A 17,189-nucleotide genomic window follows, 5' to 3' on the forward strand; every position below is an offset into this window, starting at 1 on the left:
TTTCCCAAAAAGACTCATAGCTGTATTAGATCAAAAGGGTGCTTCTACTAAATACTGAGCAAAGGGTCTGAATACTTATGACCATGTGATATTTCAGTTTTTCTTTTTTAATAAATCTGCAAAAATGTCAACAATTCTGTGTTTTTCTGTCAATATGGGGTGCTGTGTGTACATTAATGAGGGAAAAAAAATGAACTTAAATGATTTTAGCAAATGGCTGCAATATAACAAAGAGTGAAAAATTTAAGGGGGTCTGAATACTTTCCGTACCCACTGTATATATACAGTGTTGGGCAGTAACTAGTAATTTAATTAATGCAATAATATTACTTTTGATTTGATTTGATTTGAAGGGTGATTTTCAGTAATAATATTACAGTTACTTTCCATAAAACAGCTTAGTTGCTTAGTTACTTTTGATGCCTCAACCCCGCTGATTTAAAATCTAACAATCAAATAATTCCTAGATTTATTTTCATAATTTTCATGACTCGTGCATGCATGTGATGTCCCCAGTGCAGCAGGCAAGCTTGGAATATGGAAAAGCTTACATTCAGCAGATAGAAATATTGCATTATATTGATTTTGTCAGGAACAAATATCTGTTGTGTAAGTTGTGGCTTTACTTTACTCTGGCATTACATCCCTCTGATCAGCATGTGGTGCATTATATTAATATAATTACAAATATTTTTGGAAAATTAAACAGTTTCTTACAAACTCATGTGATTTGATAAAATACATAACGAAATTTAATCGCATATGGGGAACGGAAAAATTACTTCAAGCTACACATGACAATTAAGGAGACTTCTCCTTGAATGCTAATATCAATCACTATTGAGTGTTTGTAATAACTTCTGACTGCGATCCAATGTTGATTTTGGTCAAATGATGAGGCAGAAATATGTTGTTTGTAACATTCTAGAATAATTTTATCTGGAAGATACACAGTTACAACTTCTGTGGGGCGTGAAGAAAAAGTAATGTAACTAGTAGTGTAACTACTGTTGCCAGAAAGTAATAAGTAAAGTAACAATAAAGGAGTAACTAATGAGTAATATATTAAATTTTTTGAGTAACTAGCCCAACACTGTATATATATATATATATATATATATATATATATATATATATAAAATAATACAAGCAAGAAATGCATAATATAAAATATCTAAATATGCAAAATAATACAAACAAAAATGCATCATATTGAACGCAGGGTGGCGCCATTGAAACTTGAAAACATGTTTTGAAACGTGCAACGTAAAGCTTGAGTAAGAGGAAGCAGAAATATTGTGGCAAAAGGTTTTGTAAGCACAATTTATTGGCACACAAAATGGCAAAGCATACATACAAGACTTTGGATATGACACAAAAAACAGCTCTGCTAAATATTTTACAAACTGTGCAGAGTTTCAATAATACAAGGTTTAAACAGTGGGTGGCTGATATTGTCGTCATTTTGTTGGTTTTGGAAATATCTTAGGCTTTGCGATAATATTCAGGAGATATGTTTTGTATTGTTGTGACAAAACACAAGAACAAAGAAACTGATTAGTTAAAAAATATTTGGTTGTTTGTCATCATCATCATCAACATGTAATATTCTTTTCAATCATTAAAGCAGACCACAACTCTTAAAGGGCCTTTAAGAAACGTTTCCAAATCCAGTGAACAGTATATGAAAAAATGTTGTAAAAACAAAATATGTCTCTAGCTACAGAAATGACATAAAGCTGTATAAACCTGATCACATAATTTGCTAGAAGGGCATTCATTGCATTTTTTTTAGAATGATTATTTTTTAGATAAAAAGGCTGTTTTCCTGTTAAAAGTAGGGTGAAGCTAGACATGATGAATGTTATTTAATAAACTCATACAAAGCTAATGAACAGTATATTTGTGACTGGATTTACAGTAAGCTATATTTAATGTTCTCATTTCTCAGTATGGTGTTCATTCCTGAGTATGAAATCTGTTATTATCAGATTAAAAAAAAAAGTCAATCAAGTAGTAAACGTCAAAACAGCTGCCGTTTACATCAAGGTCTGATGACTTCAGTGACATCAGACGAAGCAGAATGAATTTTTATTGTCAAAGTCACAACCCTGGTTACTGTACTTCCAAATTGATAACCAAAGTTCAACATGACCTCAAAAAGTCTGGAAATAAACATTACAGATTTCGAAATGTCATGCAGAAACATATCATCTTCCATTATGAAAATAAGTCAATACAGGGAGAGAGGCGAAAGATGGACAAATATGCTTTTCATATGTGCCTGCCTGTCCTTAAAGAAACTCCTAATCTTGATGGTACAGTACAAGGAGAATCACAAATGACTGAAATAACACATTGACTCAGAAATCAAATAGGAATTTTTGAATTAAAGTACAATCTGTAAATGGTAACTGGCAATGTTATATATTTTTTTCAATGCAAGCTGTCTTTGTTAATGCCGTCAGTTGTGTTGAAGGAACGCAAGGCGGTTCACTTTTAATTGAAAGCAGAGAGAAAAAGACAATAGCCAAACGAATTTCCAATAAAAATGCAAATGTTCAGGGATTGGTCTCAGTGGATGCCTCTGCAGTTCCAGTCTCCAGTGAGAAGACAGTCAACATGACCGTCTCTTCAGCGATTGGTTGATATCGAGTGTGGTTGCCAGCTGGAGTCACTATGGTGATGTGTGATGAACTGCGAGACAGGTAGCCTTTTTACATTGATTATTGGGCTAAAGTTGTCCCAAATTCAGGTCTCTGTTAATTCAGATTGCTCACTTGGCCTTGATAAAATCAAGTTTCTCCAAAAGTCACATTTCTTGCAATGCTTTGTAGCTAGATGATTTCGAAAAAATCCAGTGAGCAAATATTGCTGCCAAAGTTTGGTCTGTGAAGTTCTTAAACGTTACCCAAAATAAGAAGTGGAACCATCAGTTTCTGGTGAAAATGGATGACATCATTGACACCATGACATGGGATTTACATCATCGAGGGTAAAAAGTGAGGTCAGAGAGAAAGAGCGCTGCCCTGGTGGTTTAACAGGGCACTGCGCATGTTGTCTCCTACTGAGAGGGCTGCGAGGCTGTACTCTCTGGCTTGCTGTCTTGTCCTGTGGGCGGCTTGCTGTTCCAGGGACCGTTGTTGCCGAGCGCCGGCGAGCTTGTGAAGTCGTCATCATCGTCCAGGCCGTTGGTGGCGTCGTATTGTGTGTTTTCTAGCCGCGTGATCAGACGCTCGTCCTCATCGCCAAACTCCCCGCCCATCAGAGTGGGCTCACCTACCACCATCACATCCTGCAATACATACAGTTAGACAGTCAAACACCTAAGAAAAGAACAGCAATATGAGGCAGGTTTCATATAAATGAAGAAACTTTGGGTTTCTAGACCCAGACATACGTTGTGAATGTTGGATGGTGAAGGTTTGTTGTTTGAAATCCCTAACCTTGAATTTAGCAAGCACCAGTAAAAATGTTTAAATGTAGGGTCGGATAAATCATAAGTATACATATTAAGATATTTGTAAATATATTTATATACGTTATTTGTAACACTCATTATTTTAAAAAGTAATAAATATTAACACATTAAAGCTATTTGTATTTTCAGTATGTTAAAAATGTATACACATATTTATTTATAAAATATATTAAATATATACATAATTAAAATATAATATCAAAAAGTAGATGTGAATATTTACAATGGTGTGATTAGAACTTTTTAAAATTATTTATAACATAATCAGAAATATCCAAAATGTTATATGTGTAACGTGGCTGACGAGACGTGAGACGTGCGGATCCATGTGCAAGCTTTTATTTAAAGGCATGGTCATAAATACAGGCAGGGTCAAAACAATGGCGAACAGGTATGGCAGGGACAAGACAAAGAGTAATCCTAGGACAAGCGTGGGTCGACGATCGGTGAACAATATCCAATGGGGCAAGGCAGAGAGATAATCCAGGTACACGAGCTATAATCCAAGAGAGGTGCAAACAGAGTCCGAACGGCAAGGCAAGGGTTAATACAGGAAACACGGGCTAGAATCAAACACGGGAAAATAGGCAAGGCAAGGCAAGGCAAGGCAAGGCAAGGCAAGGCAAGGCAAGACTAATACAACTAAGTGGGCTCCGTAGAGTAGCTATCGCTAAGAGAGGGATAAGTGCATACAATACTCGGCAGAGGGCAAGAGGAAGTCCATGGTTTATGTAAGGCATGTAATCAGTGTGTGTGTAGGATCAGGTGTACGTGTGATTAGTGCAATCAGCTGTGTGTGTAGTCAGTGCAATGGGTGATGGGAATTGCAGTCCAGTGTGATGTATGGTGTGAGAGTCAATGTGGTGAGCGAGTGACCTCTGGTGGTGAATGAACGGAAGTGCAGGGACAGGATTCGTGACAATATGTTAGAAATATATTAAATTAAAATACAATATATAAAAATAGATGTTCTTAATTGTGATTACATTGTGTGATTAGGTACAATTAACTTTTTAAATAGTGTTTTAATGTGTTAAAATAATGTATATAAACATATTTATAAAAATGTTGTAATATACTAAATAATATAAAAACTGATGTTATTAATTGTGATTAAACTGTGATGAGTTACAATGTTTAAATTGTATTTTAATGTGTTAAAATAACGTTGTCACGTGAAGTTGGAGCTTGGAAACGAGGAGATGTGGAGATGAGGAATACTTCAACTAACACAATCTTTAATAATGAACTCGGGAAAGATATTCACGGAAAAAGCACATTACATATACATCCATGACAATAACATAACTGACTACCACATTGACATACATAAGACCGAACACTGAGGCGAGGAAACACAGGGCTTAAGAATACTGGGGAGACAAGATAATTAATAACACAGGGCTGGGGACTAATTAACTAATGAACATGACAAACTAGGACAGGATCAGGAACTCCAAATAAGGACACGAGAGGAGGGGAAACACAAGACGTAGAGACACAGTCTGACACTACTCCCCCCTCCCAAAAGGCGCATCCCGCGCCGTACAACATCCAACGGGGAGGGGGGGGGGCGCTCTGGAGGCCTCAAGGGGCAGAGTACGGGGACAGATGGCCTCCAGGGCGGCTCCGGGAACTCGGGAGGCCATGGCAGAGCAGGATTCGCGGGGATATAGCCCCCCCCCAAAATTTTTTTGGCAAAATTTAGGACTTGTATTCTCTGGAAGGGCTCTGGGGGGCGCTCTGGCGGCACGGGCTCTTGGGGGCGCTCCGGAAGCGCGGAGATAGGGCGGCGCCTTCGTGGCGCAGGCACTGAGGGGCGCTCTGGAAGCACGGAGCTGGACGGGACCAGCGGAGACGCAGGAGGGCTGGACGGGAACAGCGGAGACGCAGGAGGGCTGGACGGGACCAGTGGAGACACTGGGGAACACTTGCGAGGGGCAGGCACTGGTGGGCTTGCCATACTCTCTGGCGGCGGGCTTGCCATACTCTCTGACATCGGGCTTGGGCGGGCCGCAGACGGCGGGCTGGTTCCGACTCGGGACCGGACACTTCCCAGACACCGGTAGACCCCTTCCCTCCAGCACAATCCTGTGGTGTCTGGGAGGTCCACGGGGCAGTGGTAAGTGACCCCGAGCCGAAACAGGTGGAGGATGGTCGCGTCATCCAACGAGAACCCCGCGGCCAATTTACAGAACTCCCCCGCGAACTCGTAGAAGGGGAGATCCTGGCGGGCAAGGGTGACGAACTGAGCGGCGACTTCCATCAATTTGTTGTTGGTTCGGTCTTCTGTCACGTGTAGTTGGAGCTTGGAAACGAGGAGACGTGGAGACGAGGAATACTTCAACTAACACAATCTTTAATAATGAACTCGGGAAAGATATTCACGGAAAAAGCACATTAACATACATCCATGACAATAACATAACTGACTACCACATTGACATACACAAGACCAAACACTGAGGCGAGGAAACACAGGGCTTAAGAATACTGGGGAGACAAGATAATTAATAACACAGGGCTGGGGACTAATTAACTAATGAACATGACAAACTAGGACAGGAACAGGAACTCCAAATAAGGACACGAAAGGAGGGGAAACACAAGACGTAGAGACACAGTCTGACAAGCGTATAGAAATGTATTCATTTATAAAATATATCTTACATTAAAATATAATACAATCTGAATTCCGGAAATGTTGGGACGTTTTTTTTAAATTTGAATAAAATGAAAACTAAAAGACTTTCAAATCACATGAGCCAATATTTTATTCACAACAGAACATAGATAACATAACAAATGTTTAAACTGAGAAATTTTACAATTTTATGCACAAAATGAGCTCAATTCAAATTTGATGCCTGCTACAGGTCTCAAAATAGTTGGGAGTTTCTGGAGTTTTGGTGTTGGAATTTGATCCCATTTTTGCCTGATATAGGTTTCCAGCTGCTGAAGAGTTCGTGGTCGTCTTTGACCTACTTTTCGTTTAATGATGCGCCAAATGTTCTCTATAGGTGAAAGATCTGGACTGAAGGCAGGGCAATTCAGCACCTGGACTCTTCTACTACAAAGCCATGCTGTTGTAATATCTGCAGTACGTGGTTTTGCATTGTTCTGCTGAAATACACGTCGTCTGGAAGGGAGCATATGTTGCTCTAAAACCTTTTTAAACCTTTCAGCATTCATAGTGCCTTCCAAAACATGCAAGCTGTCCATACCGTATGCACTTATGCACCCCCATACCATCAGAGATGCTGGCTTTTGAACTGAACGCTGATGACATGCTAGAAGGTCTCCCTCGTCTTTAGCCCGGAGGACACGGCGTCCGTGATTTCCAACAAGAATGTCAAATTTGGACTCGTCTGACCATAGAACACTTTTCCGTTTTAAATGAGCCTTGGTCCACAGGACACGACGGCGCTTCTGGACCATGTTCACATATGGCTTCCTTTTTGCATGATAGAGCTTTAGTTGGCATCTGCAGATGGCACGGTGGATTGTGTTTACCGACAGTGGTTTCTGGAAGTATTCCTGGGCCCATTTAGTGATGTCAATGACAGAATCATGGCGATGAGTGATACAGTGTCGTCTGAGGGCCTGAAGACCACGGGCATCCAAAAAAGGTCTTCGGGCTTGTCCCTTACGCACAGAGATTTCTGAAGTTTCTCTGAAACTTTTGATGATGTTATGCACTGTAGATGATGAGATCTGCAAAGTTTGCAATTTGACGTTGAGGAACGTTGTTTTTAAAGTATTCCACAATCTTTTTACACACTCTTTCACAGATTGGAGAGCCTCTGCCCATCTTTACTTCTGAGACACTCTGCCTCTCTAAGACATCCCTTTTATGTTACAGAACTGATGTCAATTAACTTAATTAGTTGGTAGATGTTCTCCCAGCTGAATCTTTTCAAAATTTCTTGCTTTTTCAGCCCTTTGTTGCCCCCATGCCAACTTTTTTAAGACCTGTAGCAGGCATCAAATTTGAAATGAGCTCATTTAGTGGATAAAAGTGTAAAATTCCTCAGTTTAAACATTTGTTATGTTATCTAAGCTCTATTGTGAATAAAATATTGACTCATGTGATTTGAAAGTCTTTTAGTTTTTATTTTATTCAAATTTAAAAAATGCCCCAACATTTCCGGAATTCGGGTTGTACATAAAATGGATGTGATTCATTATGTCACGATGTGATAATTGCAATCAATTGTGTGATTAATTAATTACAATGTTTTATGCATTCACAGCCTCACAATATCATATCTGTTGCTTTGTTCTAGTGCAGTCTTCTGTTCTTTACTTTCTCTCTCTCTATTTTAATTCTCAGGCACAACTGATCAGTTAACTGGAGCACACGCTTCGCTGATCATGTGTGTCGACACACTACAGCATGGGAGCTCTTTATCTTTATCTCTCTGTATACTCTTCTTCTAGCTCCCATTCTACGTACAATTGCCAAATGTCCCATACACAATTGTCCCGTATTTAAGGGAACGGAATATTAGATCCATATTTGATCCTTATGGGACAGAACTACATCAGCATACATAAGTTGGGAGCCCACAATCCACATGCGTGAGCAAACACAGATGAGACACATGGATGGAAACTCAAACACTATTTTTTTCTTGGTTATGAGAGTGTTCAACAGATCATTTTGCTGCCCATCTTTAGTATCAAGTGAATTTGCATTTAGCACGGTTATAGACTGCATTAATATCTGTTTTTCTGAGACACATTGATGTGGCCAAGTGTAAATTAAATGTGCATATCCAATCAGACAGCAATCTAACTGATCAAGATGCAATAACTAGTGACTAAAAATAAATAGGCTGACAAAATTACTGCTGCAAGAAAAAAGTACATGAGAAGTGAACAAGAAAAGTACTAATACATTATTTTTTTACATTTTTATTTGATTTATTTTTGCACTTTGTACTGCTCATTAGAATGTTTTGGATAAAAGCAGAGACAATTTGTCTGCTTTAAGCTTCTTGTGAATTTTTTTCCCACTGGATGTGCTGCTTTTAATTAAAATGTCTAAAATATATTTTAAAACAAATTTCTTGTGCATTTTTGCTCTGGATTTGTTGCTTTAATTAAAAATGTCTAATATAAAAAACATTAAAAAGCTCAGTATGTTTATAATGAAGTATTTATGCACAGTCAAATTCTTTAGTGTTATATTGAAAATTGGCAAAAGCTATACTGAAATGTGTAGTAGTGTGTGACACTTTAGTATGACATTAAAATTAATTGCATTTTTTAATAACAGACACAATGAAATTGAATGTCAGTGAGACAAAATTAATGTGATTGCATCTTAAATGCATTTTAGCACTTCATTTATTATGTTGCCTAAATTAAATCGCAAATGTGCAAACCAAGAATCTGTGATCACCTTATAATAAGTTTCAATACATAACTTTAGTTTCTAGAAGCCTTTATAGACTTTAGTATGGTAAAAAAAATTAAAAATACTATGGAAGTCAATGGCTATCAGCAACTGTTTGGTTATACATTTTAAGTCACACATATATTGACAATAATATATTTATAAATTACCATTAACCTAGATTAATGAAGCCTGTAAAAAGTAGTTCATGATACCTAATGCATTAACTATTGTTAACCAACTGAACATTAAACATGAAGTGTTTGTGTATTTACGTCCCTTACTTTTCTGTTCATTCTCCAGGTTACTAGCCATGAGACTCGTTGCACCCTTCACACTACTGGACCTGCACTCTCTGCATATCCTGTCTCTTGAATCAGCTCTTTTTCTGTTTTTTGATTTTCATTTCTGTTTATTTGAGCGCTGACTCTCATGTTGTCTCATGAGAGCTTTGGCTGAGACCCCAGAGTCACTGTCAGTCCTTCCCACCCCTCTGCTTCTTAATTACTCTCATTCATTAAGGTGGGCTTTTTCACTAAATAACAATATCCACACACTGATTTGTCAATTTGCATAGCTAATTAAGTCATTAGCTGAAATGTTACCGATTAGAAAAAAATGAACACCGCTTGCCAACGAGCCTTGAATTTGCCATCTGTTTTTGAAAGGCAACTGTCGCCCTGCAGTCTGGGTGTTAAACCGGGGGCCAGGATCACACACGTTAGCACACACACATTCAGACACGCTCACGCAACCTACAGGTTTCCAGCTGGTGGTTTGACGGAGAGCTCTAATTGCTATCAAATGGAAAGGCTGTCCAGTGCTCTTGTCTAATTAGATGTAGCCTGTGGCTAAACCCACATTGAGCCGCCCACAGCAAAACAAACCGACTACCTGCTGCCCACAATGACTGGCTTTGCATCCACCTCCATCTGAGCTTGAGGAGCACAGAAAGCCCTCATTTGAGTTGGACATTGTTTAGAGAAAATGTCCATGCATGTGTAAATCCAGGCACGTTACACATGCATGACTGACCAACTTGTCATTATACTACCGAAATCATAATTTTAGCCCAAAAACATAACCACAAGGGGGCACTGTTGTAATACTGTTGAACACAAGACCCCCCCCCCCCCAAAACTTGGTGGTCACATGATCAGCTCATTGTGATTGGGCTCACGTAGGAGGCCGATCAGGCAGTATGTGATGACTGCACAGACAAAGCCAAGTGGCCACGCTACATATGTAACCAGCGTGTTCCTCTCCACGATGCACGGCGACATTGCTTACAATGAAGCTTGCTGCTTTCGAGTGGGGAGTAAAATGACGAGTGTTGTGACACACACACACACACACACACAGGATCTATATGATAATGAGCGCTGGCACTGAGCCAGTTGCTCACACCAACAATTTTCTCTCTGCTTGTCTGAATGTGTCTGGTGCCCTCAGCGTGATGGACTTTGACTAGATACATGCAAGACAAAATATATGCAATTAGAGTTACATATATGGAGAGACAAAAGTTCCCGAGAGAGAAGAAAAAAATTGTGTAAATAAAATATTTAATTTCAGCAGATATGTACATATATATCATTTTATATGGCCATTTACATGAATATATGATATAATTAAATGGAGTAATTTCATTTAAATGAGCTGATTTCAAAGAAAATAAATTTTCATATAATTTCAAATAGATTAAATATAAACACTGGATTAGAAAAGAGCTGAAATTTTGCTTTAACCATCTGGTTGAAATAAAATAAATAAGTAAATTTTTAAGTACTAAAATTAAAACTGTAATATATATAAGCGTTCTATTTTCATTTAATTTTAGTCTACATACATACATATATATATAATTTTAAATATTAATACTAAATATTATAATACTAAAATAACAATGATACAGATATATAATAACTTTATTATCATTTAAAAAATATATTTTATATAAAATATTTTTGTATTTTAAAATGATATAAAAAATATTTAATAAATTGAATAATTTAATATTGAATAAAAACACTATGTTTGATCGCTATTAAAAATCTGAGCTGAAAGAAAAATTTAGAATAAAGGGTTGATGCAATTAAAAAAAAAAAAAAAAAGGAAAAAAACATTTTTTTTATAGCAATGTTTAGGTTGTGTCACCAGAGCATGTAAACAAACAGCTCTGGGTCTGACAGATTGAGCCAGAACACGCGACTGTCTCTCCTCTCTAATCTCCTCTACGGCATTCATGTATCCAATTGTCCCTGAACTCCAGGGGAAAAGCCACGCACTACAAATCCCATCATCCATCTGCAAACAAATTTACCGCCTCACAATACCACTCCCCAAAAACAGCTTCAGCACTCGTGCGCTGTGTTTGACCCTGTAGTGTGCGAACTGGGAAAACACATCGACCGCCAGCATAATGCCTGAAGAGGAAGCCTGGGGGATAAAGAGGCACTCTGGGATAAATGCCTCTGAATTGGGGTTAAACACTGTAAGTGGGTAATATAGGAATTGAAAATGAGGGCTAAGGAGTCCCTCTCTGTGAAGGTGCAGAGAGTATATTTACTTTGGCATTGGGATTGAATATGCTTTATATTTGTGTCAAGAGCCAAAAAAAACTGTCATAACAGTGCTATAACGCGTCATAACAGCACTTTAATGTGTCATTAGTGGTGGGAGACTAAAGGGATAAAACTAAAGGGATAGTTCACCCAGAAAAATTAAAATTCTGTCATTTAATCACAAACTCGTCATTCCAAACCTGAATGAGTTTCTTTCTTCCGTGGAAAAAAAGAGAAATTTTGTTTGTACTTGTCAATCTTTTCAACACAATTACAATGAACAGGGAATGGTGCTTTTTCAAGCTTCAAAAAGCATGTTTAAGCACCACATCATAAAAATGTCATAAAAGTACGAAATACGATACATTCTCTACAAGTCTATGGAAGCTATATAATAATTCTGTGTGAAGAACAGACTGCAATTTAAGCTGACTGTTAACCAATGCAAACGAATCCTTCAATCTAGTTTTGTAAAATGAATCAGATGATTTACTGAAAAGATTTGGCTCAAAAGAATGATTCAAGTTTTGTATGATAATTTTGTGGGGCTTTTTTGTTATTTTGGAGATTGACAGCCATTTGTTTTCATTATTTGCTTGATGCAACTGAATTTTCTTCAAAAATGATCTTTTGTGTTGCATGACAAAAAGAGAGTCATATGGGTTTGGAACAACATGAGAGTGAGTAAAACCGACAGAACTTTTTCATTATTGAAGGAACCCTTCCTAAGCACAGGTCACAGGGACATGATTGAATAAGCTCTTGTCAAACAGCCATCGCTGTGAATCAAAACTACAGTGCCTCTTTATATGTGTTTTGACAGCATAATCATATCCTTAAGAGAGCAATCTGAGCAAAATTGTCTTAACGTTTTGGACGGTTGCATTGTGTGCACTGTATGTGTGTGTGTAAAGAAGAAGATTTGATGCTTACAGGTACCTGGCTGGTCAGATTGAAGTTGTTGGCAGGGCTGCGTTTCTTGCCGCCAGCGCTGTTGCCAAGGTTACTGTTAGACGCACTGCTGGCGGAGTTCTTCCTCTTTCTTCTCTTGGTCGTGGTCTGTCGAGTGGGCTCTGCTCTCCACAAAACACACAAGCAGGCAGACACACACACACACACACACACACACACACACACACATACACATACACACACAGATCAAAAGTATTAATAAAGCAAAAAAGCACACATCCAAACTCACGAACATGCCACAATGCATGCACACAGAGGAAGAAAAAAGACTTTTCCAACATATACAAACACATATGGGTGATTACACAGGGAAAGATGCATCATGCTTTTTCTATTTGTTTTCTGAGAGAATCAAAGAGCATTCAAACATCTCCCAAGACATGCACTAGTAAGAGAGAACCTCTGCTTTCATTTGCATAAATGCTCAACAGTGCACACTGCAGTCTCTGCAGCCAGCCATGCATGCACACTTATATGTGACCCTAGACCACAAAACCAGTCTTAAGTCGCTGGGGTATATTTGTAGCAATACCCAAAAATACACTGTATGGGTCAAAATTATCGATTTTTCTTTTAAGCCAAAAATCATTAGGATATTAAGTAAAGATCATGTTCCGTGAAGATATTTTGTAAACTTCTTACCATAAACTTCATTTTTGATTAGTAATATGCATTGCTATATGTATATATATATATATATATATATATACAATTTTTTTTTTTTTTTTTTTTTAACAAATTGCCTATTTTGAGTGACTACTGAAGCATCCACCTGTAATATCTCTCTGTTTATGCTGAGCATTCATGATTCACACAGAAAGAAAATGTATTTCATGGGTTTCAATTTAGACACAGAATGTAGTTTGCCTATTAGAAGATGATTCAGAAGATGAGACGGGTACCTTTTTTGTGATTTGAGGGGAAAATTTCCGTTTTGAAGTTCTGTGGATGTCCAGCTGAAATCATATCCAAAGCAAGATTTATTTCCCAGATAATACTTATGACAAATCAAGGTGTTATGCATATCTAAGACCAGAAAACATATGCAAATGTAAACTGCAAGACTGCAGCCTTGCTGTCAACAGCAGAAATTTTTGAAATATGCATTGCAAAATCTGTGGGTCTAATTCACTAATCATACAAACACACATATTTGTGCACAAACCCTATGTGAATATTTCCCGCATAAATATTTATCATAAATTAGATCATTTTTGCTTTATACTCTACTGCTTAAATGTTTGGGGTCAGTCGACTTTTAGTTTTTTGAAAGAAATTAATAATTAAGCAAGGATACATTGAATTAAACAAACATGACAGTAATGAAAGGTGATCATTATGAAAGGTGTTTATTGTATCTCAACTGCTTTTGAGTATGAATAAATGAGACCCAGTATGCCTAAATGTTCAAATCGACTGATAATAAATAATATTTTGTTAATGTTGTAAAGACTGTATAGCCATAGATTATTTTACTGATTTAATTTTAGTATAACCATCAAAATATTTAACACATTGTTAGTCATTACTGATGCCTGAAAATGAAATACATTTTCGAGGTTCTTACTAACCACACCCAGGGAGATGTTTCTACATTGTTTGTACATGACAGATTTAACATAAAGTCAAATATATATAATAAACAGACTGTACAAGGAAATCTGTTTTGATTTTCTGGATAAGAACTTTTATTTTTGTATGTTTATCAGTGCGAGTGTGTGAATGACGTACTAAAACGCATATGTTTCCACAGATACACATATACACACGAAAAAAGGGCAAAAACATATCAGCATATAAAGGCAACCTTCTTTCCTTCCTGTTCTGAACACAAACGCTCTTCAGATTTCAAAAGAATGGGAGGAAAGAGGGAAGCGAAGCTAATAAGGAAACGACAATTACAGAAGATCCACTTGGATACGGACTGTGAGAAGGCCGGTGCTGACGACTGGACGGGGGTCATGCAGGGTTTCACCCATAGGGAGCGGATGGAGGATGTGTTTCAGTCTCATACATGTCATGTTGTCACTGTTTAAATCATATTGCATATGTAAACCCGTCAAGTGATCTAAAGACAAGTCTAAATCATTATTATTGATTGATTTGACCCCCTGAGGAACATACTGAGACATCAAAAACTGGAGATATCCACTGATGTCTAATCCTCGCTGAAGTAATTTACCAAATGAGAGTTTTTAGAAAGGATAAGTGAAAAAAGAGAAGGGCTACTCTAAAAATTCACAAACTGACCTGTGACCTGTTTATATATATATATATATATATATATATATATATATATATATATACAGAGTGCCGTGAAAAGGTTTTTGTCCCCTTCCTGTTTTTTAATTTTTTTATTTTTTTTATTAAATTTTAATATTACACAATGATAATGCAAGTAAATACAAAATGCAGTTTTTAAATGATGATTTCATTTATTAAGGGGAAAAAGCTGTCCAAACCTACCTGGCCCTATGTGAAAAATTAAAGTTAAATCATGAAAGAACTGTGATTAACCACATTATTTTAGAAAGCTGGGACTCCAGCAAACTATGGTCAGAGCCATTATCCACAAATGGAGAAAATTTGGAACAGTGGTGAACCTTCCCAGGAGTGGCCGGCCTACAAAAATTACTCCAAGAGCACAAAGACGACTCATCCAGGAGGTCATAAAAGATCCCAGAACAACATCTAAAGAACTGCAGGCCTCACTTGCCTCAATTAAGGTCAGTGTTCATGATTCAACAATAAGAAAGAGACTGGGCAAAAACAGCATCCATGGAGCGTTCCAAGGCAAAAAGCCATTGCTGACCAAAAAGAACACAAAGGCTCGTCTCACATTTGCCAAAAAATATCTTGATTATCCCCAAGATGTTTGGGTAAATATTCTGTGGACTGATGCAACAAAAGTTGAACCTTTTGGAAGGTGTGTGTCCCGTTATATCTGGCGTAAAACCAACACAGCATTTCATAAAAAGAACATCATACCAACAGTCAAACATGGTGGTGGTAGTGTGATGGTCTGATGCTGCTTTGCAGCTTCGGGACCTGGAAGACTTGCTATAATTGATGGAACCATGAATTCTGCTCTCTATCAGAAAATCCTGAAGGAGAATGTACGGCTGTCAGTTTGTGACCTCAAGCTCAAGTGCACTTGGGTTATGCAGCAGGACAATGATCCCAAACACACCAACAAGTCCACCTCCGAATGGCTCGAGAAAAAAAAAAAAAGGTTTTGGCGTGGCCAAGCCAAAGTCAGGACTTAAATCAAATTGAGATACCGTGGCATGACCATTAAACAGTCCAATGCTCGAAAACCCTCCAATGTGGCTGAATAAAAACTATTCTGCAAAGAAGAGTGCGCCCAAAATTCCTCCACAGCGATGTGAAAGACTTTTGCCAGTTATCGCAAACGCTTGATTGCAGTTGTTGCTGCAAAGGGTGGCACAACCAGTTATTAGATTTAGGGGGCAATTACTTTTTCACGTAGTGCCAGGCAGGTTTGGACAGCTTTTTTCCCTTAATAAATGAAATCATTATTTTAAAACTGCATTTTTATATTTACTCTGGTTATTTTTGTGTAATATTAAAATTTGTTTGATGATCTGTATCATTCAAGTGTGAAAAATATGCAAAAAAAAAAACAGGAAGGGGGCAAAAACCTTTTAACGGCATATACATACATATACAGTACATATATGTATGTATATATGTATGTGTGTATGTATATATATATATATATATATATATATATATATATATACACACACACACACACACACACACACATATATTTTTATCCATTTTTTTAGTTTGACTTAAGTGTCCAAATACAAGTTTGAAGGTCTGTTCTAGCCCACCTAAGACTGTAAAACCACAGAATTCCCACTCTTTTTCCCTGATAGGTCCCACCGAAGTGCTGAATTATGGAGCATATTTCCCCAAAGACCACAACGTTAAACACACACATCTGTAAAGATCTGATAGAGCACAAATTGCTGCCGTTAGGAACGTCCTGTAATACAGATGACAATGATTTGCTGTTACCTGGAGGGGCCACCATTCTTTGCCACTTCTGGAACAGACAGGTCTTTAGACAGTCTCTCGGGCTGAGGTTGTAGGTCTTGTGTCGGGACATTAGCTCTTGCATTGGCTCCAGAATGACACACAACTAAAAGAAACACACACAAGAAAAGTAATCATTTACTGTCAGTTTAACCATTTTAAACATTTAACAGTATGATCATGTAAAATCACACAGCGGGTGGCCTGAATCTCACACGGAAACGCAAGCACACACACACACACAAATCATTTCCCACTGACAGGATCGTATCCCAACGCTGCTGTATCCTCTCACTTCCACAGGTCCAGGGAAACAATCTCTGGATCCGGGCCCACAGAGCAGGGCTATTTCTAGTCTGAATGTGAGGAAACCTACAAGCTTCCTTGTCCATCTCGCCGGACAGTGGTCCTGTTGCGTCCGAGCACAGGAAACATCCTCGGTGTGGATTTACTGATAAACGTGATGAGACAAATGGAGGTTTTTCAAGCGACGCTAATGAGTCACTTTTACGAGGTATTTTTACAGCACACCAAAGTAAGGATCGTGAGAAATTACCCCAGTGAGAGGAAAAATAATCTTGTTTACAGGAATTACAGTGTGCTACTACAATCCACGAGGCTGACCTCTCAATTAAATCAGTCAATTAAAAAAAGTATGAATGATTAATCTTTTTCAGAGCCCATTGAAATTTTTTTTCTAAATAAA

General features: G+C 37.8%; 1 protein-coding gene across 1 annotated transcript in view; it reads right to left on the reverse strand.

Moving 5' to 3' along the window:
- Window positions 1-1,305: 1,305 nt before the first annotated feature.
- The window catches only part of ldb2a (LIM domain binding 2a), a 67,408-nt gene continuing 51,524 nt past the window's right edge, over window positions 1,306-17,189 (reverse strand). Inside the window, exons 6-9 of the mRNA XM_058797547.1 lie at window positions 16,466-16,589; window positions 13,321-13,374; window positions 12,386-12,519; window positions 1,306-3,295 (exon numbers count right to left, since the gene is read on the reverse strand). Coding sequence (XP_058653530.1) covers window positions 3,065-3,295; window positions 12,386-12,519; window positions 13,321-13,374; window positions 16,466-16,589 — 543 coding nt within the window. The 3' untranslated portion in view covers window positions 1,306-3,064. The remainder of the gene's footprint in view (window positions 3,296-12,385; window positions 12,520-13,320; window positions 13,375-16,465; window positions 16,590-17,189) is intronic.

This window comes from Onychostoma macrolepis, chromosome 14, assembly GCF_012432095.1.
Source record: "Onychostoma macrolepis isolate SWU-2019 chromosome 14, ASM1243209v1, whole genome shotgun sequence".
NCBI classification, from domain to species: domain Eukaryota; kingdom Metazoa; phylum Chordata; class Actinopteri; order Cypriniformes; family Cyprinidae; genus Onychostoma; species Onychostoma macrolepis.